The 15,129-nt window shown below is 33.8% G+C and overlaps 3 protein-coding genes across 7 annotated transcripts in view; 1 reads left to right on the top strand and 2 right to left on the bottom strand.

Annotated features, from left to right (window-relative positions):
- pigg (phosphatidylinositol glycan anchor biosynthesis class G) overlaps window positions 1–558 on the bottom strand; it is a 132,050-nt gene extending 131,492 nt beyond the window's left edge. For both annotated transcript variants that reach the window (XM_048187998.1, XM_048187999.1), the window contains exon 1: window positions 208–558. In XM_048187998.1, coding sequence (XP_048043955.1) covers window positions 208–361 — 154 coding nt within the window. In that variant the 5' untranslated portion in view covers window positions 362–558. The remainder of the gene's footprint in view (window positions 1–207) is intronic.
- A 346-nt stretch (window positions 559–904) lies between these two features.
- Window positions 905–13,509, top strand: LOC125266889 (LRP2 binding protein). 4 transcript variants are annotated; one of them, XM_048187994.1, is made up of 9 exons: window positions 905–1,175; window positions 1,265–1,374; window positions 3,570–3,722; window positions 5,957–6,099; window positions 6,264–6,369; window positions 8,611–8,834; window positions 8,925–9,090; window positions 12,603–12,709; window positions 13,381–13,509. In XM_048187994.1, exons 1-8 carry the CDS (start codon window positions 1,079–1,081, stop codon window positions 12,666–12,668), a joined length of 1,065 nt encoding a protein of 354 aa, XP_048043951.1. In that variant the 5' UTR covers window positions 905–1,078; the 3' UTR covers window positions 12,669–12,709; window positions 13,381–13,509. The 4 variants fall into 4 exon arrangements, with proteins under 4 accessions (XP_048043951.1, XP_048043952.1, XP_048043953.1 ...); XM_048187995.1 differs by having other exon boundaries at window positions 907–1,175; window positions 1,268–1,374; XM_048187996.1 differs by having other exon boundaries at window positions 910–1,175; window positions 3,570–3,683.
- snx25 (sorting nexin 25) overlaps window positions 13,156–15,129 on the bottom strand; it is a 57,009-nt gene continuing 55,035 nt past the window's right edge. The window contains exon 19 of the mRNA XM_048187993.1: window positions 13,156–13,674. Coding sequence (XP_048043950.1) covers window positions 13,609–13,674 — 66 coding nt within the window. The 3' untranslated portion in view covers window positions 13,156–13,608. The remainder of the gene's footprint in view (window positions 13,675–15,129) is intronic.

Raw genomic sequence — 15,129 nt, 5'->3', positions numbered from 1 at the left:
GGTTAAAGAATAAGTATCTAAAAAATCTAGATATAATTATTAAATTATAAATAATTAAAAGAAAAATAAGTTATTCAGATAAATTAATAATTAATTAAAAAAAATAATAATCCAGAAAATTCAGCTACTTACTAATACTTAATGACTCACTATATCATTATTATTATTATTATTATTAATTATCAACATATGTGTGTGTGTGTTTACCTGTCTGTGGCTCTGCAGGAAAGTCACTCAGTTTGCTCTTGGCTGAAAAGGATGATTTGACAGGAACAGGGAAGAATCCTCTCAGGAAAAGAGCGACTGACACAATCTCACATATGAGACACAATACAGCAAACACTGATGAGCTCAGCTTCATGATGAAGATCAACACCTGTCAACACTCATAACACAACACAAACACTGCAGCTGCCTGATTTCACTGACCGCAATCTAGCGTCATTTTCACAAGAAACGGATCTAAATCCACTCGATTAATGAAGAATCTGCCGGATTAGTGTTTTGAAATTCTCATTTCCGTGTTGTGCCGTGAGGGTCACTACGGCAACTCACGAGGATCTTTCCTCACTTGATTTCTGCGGACTTTTATTTTGTAATCAGACCCAAAACTGTTAATTTACTGTTAATTAAAGTTCTAAAATATAAAAAAAAAAAAAAAAAAAAAAAAAAAAAAAATTGTACTATAATTTATAAAATAAAAAATCTATATAAAATAAAACATGAAAATTAGAAAATTATACATTGTTATTGGCGACGGGAAAAATCTCTCATTTTACTTTTAATTCACTAAACGAGCAATTGTCGAAACTTACATTATTAAATAATTATATAATTTATTATATTATATTAATAACTGCAATTAAGTGAAATGAAAAGCTAAAGTGTGAGGTCATCAGTGGTTGTCATGGTAACAACGGCGCTTTATTTACTTTTCGCCACTATCAAACACGCGCTTCATCTGTTTGGAAATTTACAGACGGAGTAAACCATCGAAATAACACGCATTATGACTTTTATTAAAGCGCTGCTGAGTGTAAAAGTAAAGTCAGTTTGTAAGCAGTGAGTTAGTGAGGAAATGGACTGCAGTGGACTGGAGAAAATAACAACCTCAAAGTTTCTCAATACAATAACCGAGATTTTTGAAGATATTAGAGAAGAGTTGACGCAATCAGGTGATGCAAACACGTAACCATGTGCGTTACAACTTTTAGGCCTTTATTTAACAGAAACAAGCCTATATATCCATTGTGTTTAATTTAAGCAGAGAGCAGTGCTGAATCAGTGGAGAAGACAGTGACTCTGCTTAAGGAGAAATCAGAAAGAGGAGATTCTCAAGCCGCCTTCCTGCTGGGACAGCTCCACTATGAGGAGGTGACTGATGCCTTAAAGGTTAGTTCACCCAAAGATGAAAATAATGTCATTTATTACTGACCCTCATGTCGTTCCACACCCGTAAGATCTTCGTTCATCTTCAGAACACAAATTAAGATATTTTTGTTGAAATCCGATGGCCTGCATAGCCAGCAATGACATTTCCTCTCTCAAGATCCATTAATGTACTAAAAACATATTTTTGGTGCTGCAAAAAAAAACAAAATAACGAATTATTTAGTGATGGCTGATTTCAAAACACTGCTTCAGGAAGCTTCGGAGCGTTATGATTCTTTGGTATCGATTCATGATTCGGATCACGTGTCAAACTGCCAAACTGCTGAAATCACGTGACTTTGGCGCTCAGGGGTGAGTTTCCCGAAAGCATCGTTGGTGAACCATGGTCGTAAGTCCCATTGAACTCTATTGGTAACGACCGAACTTGCGACCATAGTTCGCTTCGGGAAACGCACCCCTGAACCGCTGATTCGACACGCTGATTCATAACACTCCGAATCTTCCTGAAGCAGTGTTTTGAAATCGGCCATCACTATATAAGTCGTTATTTTGTTTTTTAAAAATATTCTTGTCGCTTTATAATATTAATATTGAACCACTGTACTCACATGAACTGATTTAAATATGTTTTTAGTACATTAATGGATCTTGAGAGAGGAAACGTCATTGCTGGCTATGCAGGCCTCACTGAGCCATCGGATTTCAACTAAAATATCTTAATTTGTGTTCTGAAGATTAATGAAGGTCTTACGGGTGTGGAACGACATGAGGGTGAGTCATTAATTGCAGAATTTTCATTTTTGGGTGAACTAACCCTTTCAAGGATTAGTTCACTTTCAAATTAAAATTTCCTGATAATTTACTCTCCCCCATGTCATCCAAGATGTTCATGTCTTTCTTTCTTCAGTCGAAAAGAAATGAAGGTTTTTGATGAAAACATTCCAGGATTTTTCTCCATATAGTGGACTTCACTGGAGCCCAAACAGTTGAAGGTCAAAATTACAGTTTACAGTAGTGATGGGGAGTGACTCCAGCACAGAGTGTCGACTCTGTTGCTCTCGCACTTGTTTAATGATTCTTGAATCCATAGCCTGCATAATGCATGGCAGTTAAGTGCATAATGTCTATGGTTAAGTGCACTAAGCAAGGGGTGAACGAAATGAAGCGAGGAATTTGGACACTGACGAATCGCGTCAGAGAGCTGTCGCAGAAACTTTGTCACATACATTAATGTAGCTTACTTTAGAAATAGATAACAGTCATAGTGACTTTAGTTTGTAATTATACATACCTCTGTGCCAGCTTTAGTATTGATGGTAGCTTATACTATTGCAATAAATATAGATTTGATTTTCCATAGTTAACCGTGTTCATTAAACTAACCATACATAAAAATAATTTAAAAAAAACTCACATCAACAATAAACACATTAATAAGTGTACATTTATGTATTGTATTAATTTTAGTGTCTTTAACTCTCGTGTCCAAGCACTTTTAAGAGCATGTGTGTTTAGTGCCCATTATAATGAGATGAATTCGTTAAAGAATCCCTGCTTTCTCGTTTATTTAATTCTGACATAATATTCGACCACAGATGTTTTTCTTGACTAGACACTGCTAAGTGTATTACTGCCCTCCACAGGTCAAAGTTTGAACTAAATTGTCATATACAATATGCTAGTGCAAGTATATAACAATTAGTTCAAATTTTAACCTGAGGAGGGCAGTAATACACTTAGCAGTGTCTACACTGACGGAATTCAAATAGAGAAGAAGAAGAAGAGAGCTAGTTCAAGATGAGCATTTATGGTTAAAAAGTATAAAATTGTATTTATTTTTTTAGAAAATGACCGATCGTTTCTCTAGATAAGACCCTTATTTCTCGTCTGGGATCTTGTAGAACGCTTTGAAGCTGCACTGAAACTGTAGTTTTGACCTTCAACCGTTTGTAGTCCATTGAAGTCCACTATATGGAGAATAATCCTGGAATGTTTTCATCAAAAACCTTAATTTCTTTTCAACTGAAGAAAGAAAGACATGAACATCTTGGATGACATGGAGGTGAGTAAATTATCAGGAAAATTTAATTAGAAAGTGAACTAATCCTTTGAAATCTCTCTCATTTATTCTGCACGTTTCAGACAGTAGATTGATCCATGACTCTGTTGTTCTGCAGGGCCGCTACGCAGAAGCAGAGATCATCTTTGATGGCATTAAAGATGAAGATCCTCGAGCTCTCTATCAGCTGGCTGTCATTTATTACGATGGCCTTGGAAACAAAGAAGACCTTGTGAGGACCTTCTTGCTATTCATATCTCTCAGATCCACAGTAATAATTGGCTTACACATCTACAAATGCCTGCAAAAGCAACTAAAGTTTCTTTAAAGTTCTGGAAGTAAAAACTCTATTCATTTTCTCCACAGGGAAATTGATTTTGAACTATAACTATATTAAGGTTGTTAATTGTATTTGCTTTGTTGAAGCCGTCAGGCCGCTTTATTTCATCTTATTTTGTAAAATAATCCCGTTTAATAGCGGAATCCATGATAAACTACATTACCCATGATGCTGTACAGAAAATTACACCAATCAGAGTCAAAAAAGCTTTAGCTCCGCCCACGTCGTTCTCCCTACGCTCTCAAAATACTGAAACGTTTGTATAATATGTGCATATTTTGCAATAAACTTAAAATACATTGTTTTTATTCATATAATCAATATTTTTGAATGAGCAGTTTTATATTTCTCCATCGTTTTTAATTTGATTTGCTGTTCACAATGCTTCCCTCACTAAAACTTGTGTATCTTTGTCTTTCTGTCGAATTTTCAAGCAAATTTTTGCTTCAAATCAAAGTTTGTAATGTTGTGATTCTCCTCGTAGCTGATTGTTAAAGCATTATAAACCATGAACCAAACCAAAGACTATTTTAAAATCCCAATGGGAGAAATGAATGGAAAAAAATACTTCCAGTGTGGTGTGAAATCGAGTCCCCCGAGGAATCGGGTATCGAATGATCCCATTGCAGGGTTGCCAGGTTTTCACAACAAAACCCTAGCTCAATCACATTCCAGGGGGGTCCCACGGTAAAAATCGCTTTCCGGAGGGTAAAATTGGTGTTTTTGGCAGAGCTCCCCTGGTAAAATTCGCATTCCAAGGACTAAATATCACGTTATTTTGTGTCGATTCAACCCGCTGACATGAAAAACAGTGATAACAGTGACTGTAAATTAAATTGCCTAAATTATTACATTGTTAGCTAACTGCATGATAATATATATGTACATTTCTGAAATTACATACAGTCAATTGGACAGTCACCTCCGATACCAGATTCTCTAAATTGTAATGTTGACATGCATTCTCTGTAAAGCTGCTTTGAAACTACATGTATTGTGAAAAGCGCTATACAAATAAATGTGAATTGAATTGAATTGAAAAACAACCCGCAGCAACAGTGTAAAAATTGCCCTATTCCTCGGGAAAACCGCAGACTTGGCAACACTATCCCATTGGTTCAACAGACTTTAAATGGATAGTAGTATTTGTAGCACTTAATTATAATTAATGCAAAATCACGTTATGATTTATCGTTTAAAATGCGTTATAATGAACGTTAATGTCTTTTAAATGACATGGTTCATATACTAGTGTAGAACTTAAACTATTGGTTGTGAAATCAAACATTTCTTGTTCTTAGTTTTTTAGTTAGTTTATGTACTAGCATAGCATACATCTACCTGATTAGCCTGCTAGCTTAGCTTAGATTCAGGGTTGCCAGGTTTTCACAACAAAACCCGCCCAATTGCTCCTCAAAACTAGCCCAATGGCATTTCAGGGGAGGTCCAATGGTAAAAATCGCATTCTGGGGGGTAAAATCCGCGTTTTTGGGGGGGCTCCCCTGGTAAAATTCACATTCCAGGGCCTAAATATCACGTTATTTGGGGTCAATTCAACCTGCGGACATGAAAAACAACCCGCGGCAACAGTGTAAAAGTAGCCCAATTCCTCAGGAAAACCGCAGAATTGTCAACACTGATTATATTAGGTATGTTTTTGCATCCAATGAACAGTTCCCAATTACGTGTTTCAAATTAATGTTTGCGTGTACTTAGCATGACAATTAATTTATTATAAATTACAATAGTAAGATTCTATACCACATTGCTAGTATTGTGTAAAATTAATATTAACGTTAAATTACTTTTACAGAACATAATATGTTGCAACAATCCTTATAAAAAAAAAACATTTTTAGGCATGGTTGTGTTTCCAGTTTGTTTTATCATGCAATACATAGGCATTCATTTTATATTTCATGCATGTTGTTTGTGCATTTAATGTGATAAACATCATACAATAGTGAAATAGATTATAATTAGTCAAGACATCACGATAACAACTTTTGATCAGGCATTACCACCTGGGTCCTAAAGGAGACCAGATTCCTGGGGGGGACTCGATTTCTCATGACACCAGAACCAACACCGCTGAAAAAACGGGCGGGCACTAATGCACTCTATTAAAATCTCACTGTCCATATGAAAACTACGAACTTCAACAGGGCAAAGCAATTGAGTACATGAGAAGAGTTGCATTCTGGGATTCCTCTGAGGTGGGCTCTGTCAGACACGCGGCGCTGTATAATCTGGGCCGGGCGTATCTGGAGGGTTATGGTGTCCAGGCGTCCAGCGCTGAAGCAGAGCGGTGAGAAACAATCAGACAAAACACACATCTGTGTATGAAAATAAGAAGAACAGTTAAAGTAGTGATGGACGCACATTCTTCTTTTGTCACATACTGTTTTTCGCCTGCTATATAGTATGGAAGTATGTGATTTCAGACGCAGCCCTGGTGTGTGTTTCTCACAGGCTTTGGCTCCTGGCAGCTGATGATGGGAACCCGAACGCTAGTGTGGAAGCGCAGTCGTCTCTGGGCATGTTCTACTGCAGACCGGAGAGCCTCGACCTCAGAAAGGTCCTGATATCACTGACAACCATCATGCATCTCCATCTGAAGTGTTTACCTGCTCCGTTTGTAGTCGTCAAACTAGAGAGGATTAGCACTGGGTTCCTTTGGGAATCTCTATTGGGATTTTCACATAGTAGTTTGTGATTTGAGTAAAATAAGGTCTGTGGTTGGCACTACTGAAGCAGACGTTCATGTTTTGTTGCTAACAAACTGCTTAATAAGCTACAAATACACAAAGATCTGAGTTTATGTGCTACAACCGCTGTAGTCTGCATGTAGCAATTTGCATTTTAAAAGTAATGATGACCACAGACTTTATTCTACTCATAAATTCAATAAACTGCTTCTGAAAACCCATAGCAAAAATCCACAGTGAATTAGCCATCCAAGCACAAATCATAATTACAATTTACAAAAGCAATAGTTTATTTCCTTTGAAACATGCAAGTGTCCACATCTTAATCATTATTTTATGCATTTTTTAAATAAATATCATGACTCCTTAAATATCTGTGTGCTTTGTAGAGGACACTTTTACATGCTTGTTTCAGAAAAGAGATGTTACCGTAGTAAAATCAGCCTCCAGTGGTTTACGGTTCTCCAAAAACTCCAATATGATACATTTGATCATATTGAAGTAACTACATTTTGACCTTAATTATCACTTATGTTATAGTTTTGACTTTTCATCTCATAAATATGACTTAGCGTGTCATAATTTTGACTTTTGAATTTTTATGTCATAATTATGAATTTTTATGTGACTTTTTAAGTCAATTTCTGAATTTATTTGATCATATGCAGTAAAAACAGTAATATTGTGAAATATTATTACAGTTCAAAATAACTGTTTTCTACAGAAGAGGATTAGGGCTAATAACAATAATACAAATAATAAAACAATCTCAAGATTAAAGTCATTATAATTCGTGATTTTGGGGGGGGGGGGGGGGTCAAAATACGTTGAGAATAAATTCATTAAATTTCAAGTTAAATTAAATTAAATGTCATGTTTCGAGAAAATACTTGTTAAATTTTGAGAAAAGAGTCGACATAAAATGAGAATAAACTCATTAAATTGAGAATAAAGTTGTTGCGTTAAACTTGTTAAATTTTGAGAAATTTATTCACATTATAATGACTTTAATCAAGATAATTTTATTTTTTTTTATTATTATTGCTTGGCCCTAATCCTCTTCCGTAGTGAATATAGTGAATATATAGCAAAGTCAAATTTATTTCAGGTATCAAAGCTGAATTTTCAGCATCATTACTCCAGTCTTCAGTGTCACATGATCCTTCAGAAATCATTCTAATATGATTTGATGATCCAAAAACATTTATGATTATTATCAATGTTGAAAAAATGTTGAAAATTTGTTTTTTTATTCCTTGCTGAATAAAAGTATTAATTTCTATGGAGTCAATATAATGCCGCATATATACGCAAAAAAAGAAATTTTTGCAAAAGAAAATAAAGTTTTGCAAACGAAAATTAAAGTATTGAGGAAAATAAATGTGCTTTTTGCAAACAAAAATAAAGAATTGCAAAACATAAATGAAACGGCGCGAAAAGCAATGATTTTGCAATACATATTTTCCATGGTCATATCTATTAATTTATTTGCAACGCTGCTTTTATTTTGCGTGTCAGTCTAGTTTGAGCTTGCGATGCCCTTTTCCCTTTTTCTTTTTTGCAAGCCTCTGCTCGTCATGACAGTACCTGGATCAGTGAGCTGCGTCTCGGGCCGATGACGTCACTTCCAGGGAGGCATCTTGTACACGCCCCCATCCCATGACTCCACCCCCACGTCAAAACAGTGCCACAAAGCGAGACGCGCAGAAAAACGAAGCGCAAAGGGAAAACGTCATCGCAAGCTCAAACTAGACTGACACGCAAAATTAAAGCAGCGTTGCAAATAAATTAATAGATATTGACCATGGAAAATATGTATTGCAAAATCATTGCTTTTCACGCCATTTCATTTATGTTTTGCAATTCTTTATTTTTGTTTGCAAAAAGCACATTTATTTTCCTCAATACTTTAATTTTCGTTTGCAAAACTTTATTTTCTTTATATGTGGCATTATTTTGACTCCATAAATTTCTTCTTCCAGACCTTACACTTTTGAACAGTAGCGTATCTCTCAGTTCATGTAGTCGTTTCTGAAATCATCGTCCAGGGAAATCTAATGCACATTTAAATGTCTGTGTCTTCAGTAAAACTGACCATGTGTGTCCATCAGGCGTTCTCGTGGCACTCGGAGGCGTGTGGGAACGGCAGTCTGGAGTCTCAGGGCGCTCTGGGCGTCATGTATCTGTACGGTCACGGAGTGCAGAAGGACCCAGACGCGGCTCTGTTCTGCCTGAAGGATGCGGCGGAGAGAGGGAACGTCTACGCTCAAGGCCACCTGACGGCCTGCTACTACCACCGCAAGCTCTACTCCAGAGCAGCCGCCCTGGGAGAAAGGTGCAATGCATCATTCAGAAACTGAGGTATTATAGAGAACACTGTTCTGTTTTATTTTGCATGTTAAAACTGGTTTGGTTGGACTCTCAGAGTGTGCACATACGAGGACATCAGTGCCATAGCGCGGCACACGGGCTGTCTGGAGGAGTTCATCAGGAAGGGCATCGCTATAGCCATGTTTTACTACGCCCGCTGCCTTCATCTGGGCCGGGGCGTCCTGCAGAACAGAGACAGAGCAAAAAGCTACTTCGCACAGGTACCGTTATAATGCGGCAGCAGCGATAGACACTATTTACAGTAGTGCAAATGGCAGTAAGTGTAAATAGACACTCAATTCTTCTGCACAGATGTTAGACCCGTAAAATGCACTGCTGCTGAGAAGCGATGTGGGGAAAGTTTGAGGCTTGCTTATTTGGGGTTTGGGCACTTGAATTTGACTGCACTGACACCACATGAACCGAAATTGAACCATGAACCAAACTGAGCTGAATGATGATGTCATTATTCATTTCAATTCAGTCTTCTGTATCGAAATCGAATTTGTTTCATAATTGACACTTATTTATGGAAGCTTCTTTCTGCCACAGAATACTTTTTTTAATAAAAGTAATTGTGACTTTTTATTTCGCAATTCTTACTTTTTAAATAGTAAATACAAGTTTATCTCTCACAATTCTGCAAAAAAACTCAGAATTTTACAATTGCAATAAAGTCAGAATTGTGGGATATAAACTCAATTACGATAAAGTCTGAATTGTGGGATATAAACTCAATTACGATAAAGTCTAAATTGCGCAATTGCAATAAAAAAGTCAGAATTGTGGGATATAAACAATTACGATAAAAAGTCAGAATTGTGGGATATAAACTCAATTACGATAAAGTCTGAATTGTGGGATATAAACTCAATTACGATAAAGTCTGAATTGTGGGATATAAACTCAATTACGATAAAGTCTGAATTGTGGGATATAAACTCAATTACGATAAAAAGTCAGAATTGTGGGATATAAACTCACAATTACAATAAAAAGTCAGAATTGTGGGATATAAACTCAATTACGATAAAGTCTGAATTGTGGGATATAAACTCAATTACGATAAAGTCTAAATTGTGCAATTGCAATAAAAAAGTCAGAATTGTGGGATATAAACAATTACGATAAAAAGTCAGAATTGTGGGATATAAACTCAATTACGATAAAGTCTGAATTGTGGGATATAAACTCAATTACGATAAAAAGTCAGAATTGTGGGATATAAACTCAATTACGATAAAGTCTGAATTGCACAATTGCAATAAAAAAGTCAGAATTGTGGTATATAAACAATTACGATAAAAAGTCAGAATTGTGGGATTTAAACTCTCAATTACGATAAAATCAGAATTGTAGGATATAAACTCACAATTACAATAAATTACAATTGCGGGATATAAACTCGCAATTACGACAAAAAGTCAGAATTGTGGGATTTAAACTCACAATTACAATAAAAAAAATCAGAATTGTGGGATATAAACACAATTACAATAAAAAGTGAGAATTGTGGGATATAAACTCAATAACAATAAATTACAATTGCGGGATATAAACTCGCAATTACGATAAAGTCAGAATTGTGGAATTTAAACTCAATTACGATAAAGTCTGAATTGCACAATTGCAATAAAAAAGTCAGTATTGTGGGATATAAACAATTACGATAAAAAGTCAGAATTGTGGGATTTAAACTCTCAATTACAATAAAGTCAGAATTGTAGGATATAAACTCACAATTACAATAAATTACAATTGCGGGATATAAACTCTCAATTACGATAAAAAGTCTGAATTGTGGGATATAAACTCAGTTACCATAAAAAGTCAGAATTGTGGGATATAAACTCAATTACGATAAAGTCTGAATTGCACAATTGCAATAAAAAAAGTCAGAATTGTGGGATATAAACAATTACGATAAAAAGTCAGAATTGTGGGATTTAAACTCTCAATTACGATAAAATCAGAATTGTAGGATATAAACTCACAATTACAATTGCGGGATATAAACTCGCAATTACGATAAAAAGTCAGAATTGTGGGATTTAAACTCACAATTACAATAAAAAATCAGAATTGTAGGATATAAACACAATTACGATAAAAAGTCAGAATTGTGGGATATAAACTCAATTACAATAAATTACAATTGCGGGATATAAACTCTCAATTACGATAAAAAGTCAGAATTGTGGGATATAAACTCAGTTACCATAAAAAGTCAGAATTGTGGGATATAAACTCAATTACGATAAAGTCTGAATTGCACAATTGCAATAAAAAAAGTCAGAATTGTGGTATATAAACAATTACGATAAAAAGTCAGAATTGTGTGATTTAAACTCTCAATTACGATAAAATCAGAATTGTAGGATATAAACTCACAATTACAATAAATTACAATTGCGGGATATAAACTCGCAATTACGATAAAAAGTCAGAATTGTGGGATTTAAACTCACAATTACAATAAAAAAATCAGAATTGTAGGATATAAACACAATTACGATAAAAAGTCAGAATTGTGGGATATAAACTCACAATTACAATAAAAAATCAGAATTATGGGATATAAACACAATTACGATAAAAAGTCAGAATTGTGGGATATAAACTCAATTACAATAAATTACAATTGCGGGATATAAACTCGCAATTACGATAAAGTCAGAATTGTGGAATTTAAACTCAATTACGATAAAGTCTGAATTGCACAATTGCAATAAAAAAGTCAGAATTGTGGGATATAAACAATTACGATAAAAAGTCAGAATTGTGGGTTTTAAACTCAATTACGATAAAGTCAGAATTGTAGGATATAAACTCACAATTACAATAAATTACAATTGCGGGATATAAACTCGCAATTACGATAAAAAGTCAGAATTGTGGGATTTAAACTCGCAATTACAATAAATTCTGAATTGCGCAATTGCAATAAAGTCAGAATTGTGGGATATAAACACAATTACGATAAAAAGTCAGAATTGTGGGATATAAACTCAATTACGATAAAAAGTCAGAATTGTGGGATATAAACTCAATTACGATAAAGTCTGAATTGTGGGATATAAACTCAATTACGATAAAAAGTCAGAATTGTGGGATATAAACTCAATTACGATAAAGTCAGAATTGTGGGATATAAACTCAATTACGATAAAAAGTCAGAATTGTGGGATATAAACTCAATTACGATAAAGTCTGAATTGTGGGATATAAACTCAATTACAATAAATTACAATTGCGGGATATAAACTCAATTACGATAAAGTCTGAATTGTGGGATATAAACTCAATTACGATAAAGTCTGAATTGTGGGATATAAACTCAATTACAATAAATTACAATTGCGGGATATAAACTCAATTACGATAAAGTCTGAATTGTGGGATATAAACTCAATTACGATAAAGTCTGAATTGTGGGATATAAACTCAATTACAATAAATTACAATTGCGGGATATAAACTCGCAATTACGATAAAGTCAGAATTGTGGAATTGCAATAAAAAAGTCTAAATTGTTGGATATGATTTTGCAATTATGATAAAAAATTAGAATTGGGGAATATATACACAATTACAATAAGAGCTGCTTTGAAACAATCTGTACTGTATAAAGCACTATAGAAATAAAGCTGACTATAGAATAGAAGATGTGACATTCAGAGGTCCAGTGGTACCTTAGATAGTTGTCTAATTTCTCTCATTTCCCTTCCATCAGGCTGCCAGGATCGATCCGGAGATCTGTCAGGAGTTACAAATGGATGTCGTACACGGCAGGATATGAATCACACGTGCAACAATAATCACTCATTTAATCTCACTGAAGTTTAGTATGATTTCAATGTGATATAAGGATGATAATCTTGCAAAAATCTAGTTTAAAATGTGCCAACTTCTTATAAATATGATCTTTATATTCAAATCAATTTTATTTTCATGAATATGTGTGTACACATAAAAATTATTTTCAAAGAGTTTTCAAACGTATTTTTTAATGGACATTATAAACCAGAAAATATGTTAAAACTACCACATAACTACTTTTTAGATTTTTCCTTTGAAATCATTACAGGTATAATTACATAAACAGGATATTTTTGACTTGCCCCACAAAAAAAAAATAAGTCAAAAAAGAAGAAAGCAACAACAAAAAAATTTTTATATAATTTAGAAATGTAAACTAAGAAATTGTATTCAAGTTCAAGATAGGAATTGCATTTTAATGTATGTATTTAATATTTTATTATATTGAAGACATGACACATGACAGATCTTCTTTTGCAATTTATTGCTTATAAATGCTCTAGCCTATTTTTGGTAAAAATAAAATTCTATAATAATAACAATAATAATATCACAAACAGAAACTTCACAATAACTGTACATGACATATTGCACGATTAAAAGCCTTCATAATGGTCACAATAATATGTAGGGAGTTTACAGAGGTCTGGCTTCTTCTTTTTACACTCACTCCACTGTTATTCACATTACAGAGCAAAACCCCCAGAAGAAAACAAAAGAGAGAAAAGCGGAATATGACAGCTGGCAGTGGACCGGGCCTGTTCCTCCAAAAACACAAGAACAGATTAAAACACAAACATATATTCATGTCGCTCAAGAAGCCTGACGCTTCTAGATCCAGCACTACAGAGTCAAGTGGTTCAGAAATAAAACATCCTTCCAGCACATTAGAGGGAAACATCAGGAGCCTCTGATGACGTTCAGGCCTGTACGGCGTCGACGCTCAGCTCAGGATAGAGTTCTTTAAGAAGCATCTCCAACAAGATCTAAACACAAAGAGAGAAAACTCATCAATATATGAATCATCTCTCTTCTTCATTCCACCATTAGATGGCGCTACAGTATCATTTAATGAAACCTAGACCCAGTCGCATAAACACATCTCAAGATCTAGTTAGGGGTAATCAGTCTTAATTTTCGCTATCAAATTAGGCCAGTCTACTTTTTTATGTAACTGACAGAAGAAAAATATCTGACTGAAAATGATGAGTAACTTGTACGACTAGTTTTAGCTGTTTATGCAACTGGCTCCAGATCTGGAGAACCCTGGAAAACTGGATCATAGCAGTTATGGTGCTTTTATATTAAAGCTCAACATTTGAAAACATATTCAGTCTATATCAGGAGTAAACTAAATATGTGGATTTATGAAACATTTAACACCATGTGCAATGAATTTAACTTAAAAATGTGACATTACAATGAAAACGTAGGCTTCCAAAAGTAAACATCCCCCTCATTTCCTCCATTGCAAAGATATGTTTGATTAAAAATACAAAACAGTAATACTGTGAAATATTATTAGAATTTAAAATATCTGTTTTCTATGTGAATATATAAAATGTAATTTATTCCTGTGATCAAAGCTGAATTTTCAGCATCATTACTCCAGTCTTCAGTGTCACATGATCCTTCAGAAATCATTCTGATATGATGATTTGATGATCAAGAAACATTTATGATTATTATCAATGTTGAAAACAGTTGTGTAACATTTTTTTCAGCATTATTTGACGAATAGAAAGTTCAAAAGAACAGAATTTACTTAAAATAGAATCTTTTGTAACAAATGTCTTGATCAATTTAATGCATCCAAATTTCTTCAATTTCTGTAAAAGAAAAAAAAAATTCTTACTGACCTCAAACTTTTGAACAGTAGTGTATATAATGTTACAAAAGCTTTCTATTTCAGATAAATGCTGTTCTTTTAAATAAATAAATAAATAAATTATATATATATATATATATATATATATATATATATATATATATATATATATATATATATTTATGTATATTTATATTATTTGTAATAAACTTACATTTTCTTTATTTTAATATATTATTGACAATGGTATAATAAAAAGTCATATAAATAGTCATTTATTGCAAGTATATTTTAAGATATATATATATATATATATATATATATATATATATATATATATATAAACATAAAATATACTAAAATTATTCAAATAAAATTTTTCCCTACCCATATGTCCTTTATTAGTAGAAAAGTTGTTTCAGAGGCAGAGAAAGTTAACACAATTCAACAAAGAATAAATTTCCTCAGAGTAACGTGCACTGATGAACTGTGTGCAAAAACAAGAGACTTTAATTAAGAAAGTAAACAAGCTCAATCTTCATCTGGTCCTCAAATGAACTGTGAATAAAGCTCGACAGGTTCGTTCTCCGTTTTAAACCCAAATGTGTGTTTT

The sequence above is a fragment of the Megalobrama amblycephala genome, linkage group LG4 (assembly GCF_018812025.1).
Source record: "Megalobrama amblycephala isolate DHTTF-2021 linkage group LG4, ASM1881202v1, whole genome shotgun sequence".
In the NCBI taxonomy this organism is placed as follows: domain Eukaryota; kingdom Metazoa; phylum Chordata; class Actinopteri; order Cypriniformes; family Xenocyprididae; genus Megalobrama; species Megalobrama amblycephala.
Note: the sequence above shows the minus strand (reverse complement) of the source record. Positions and strands in the feature narration are given on the sequence as shown.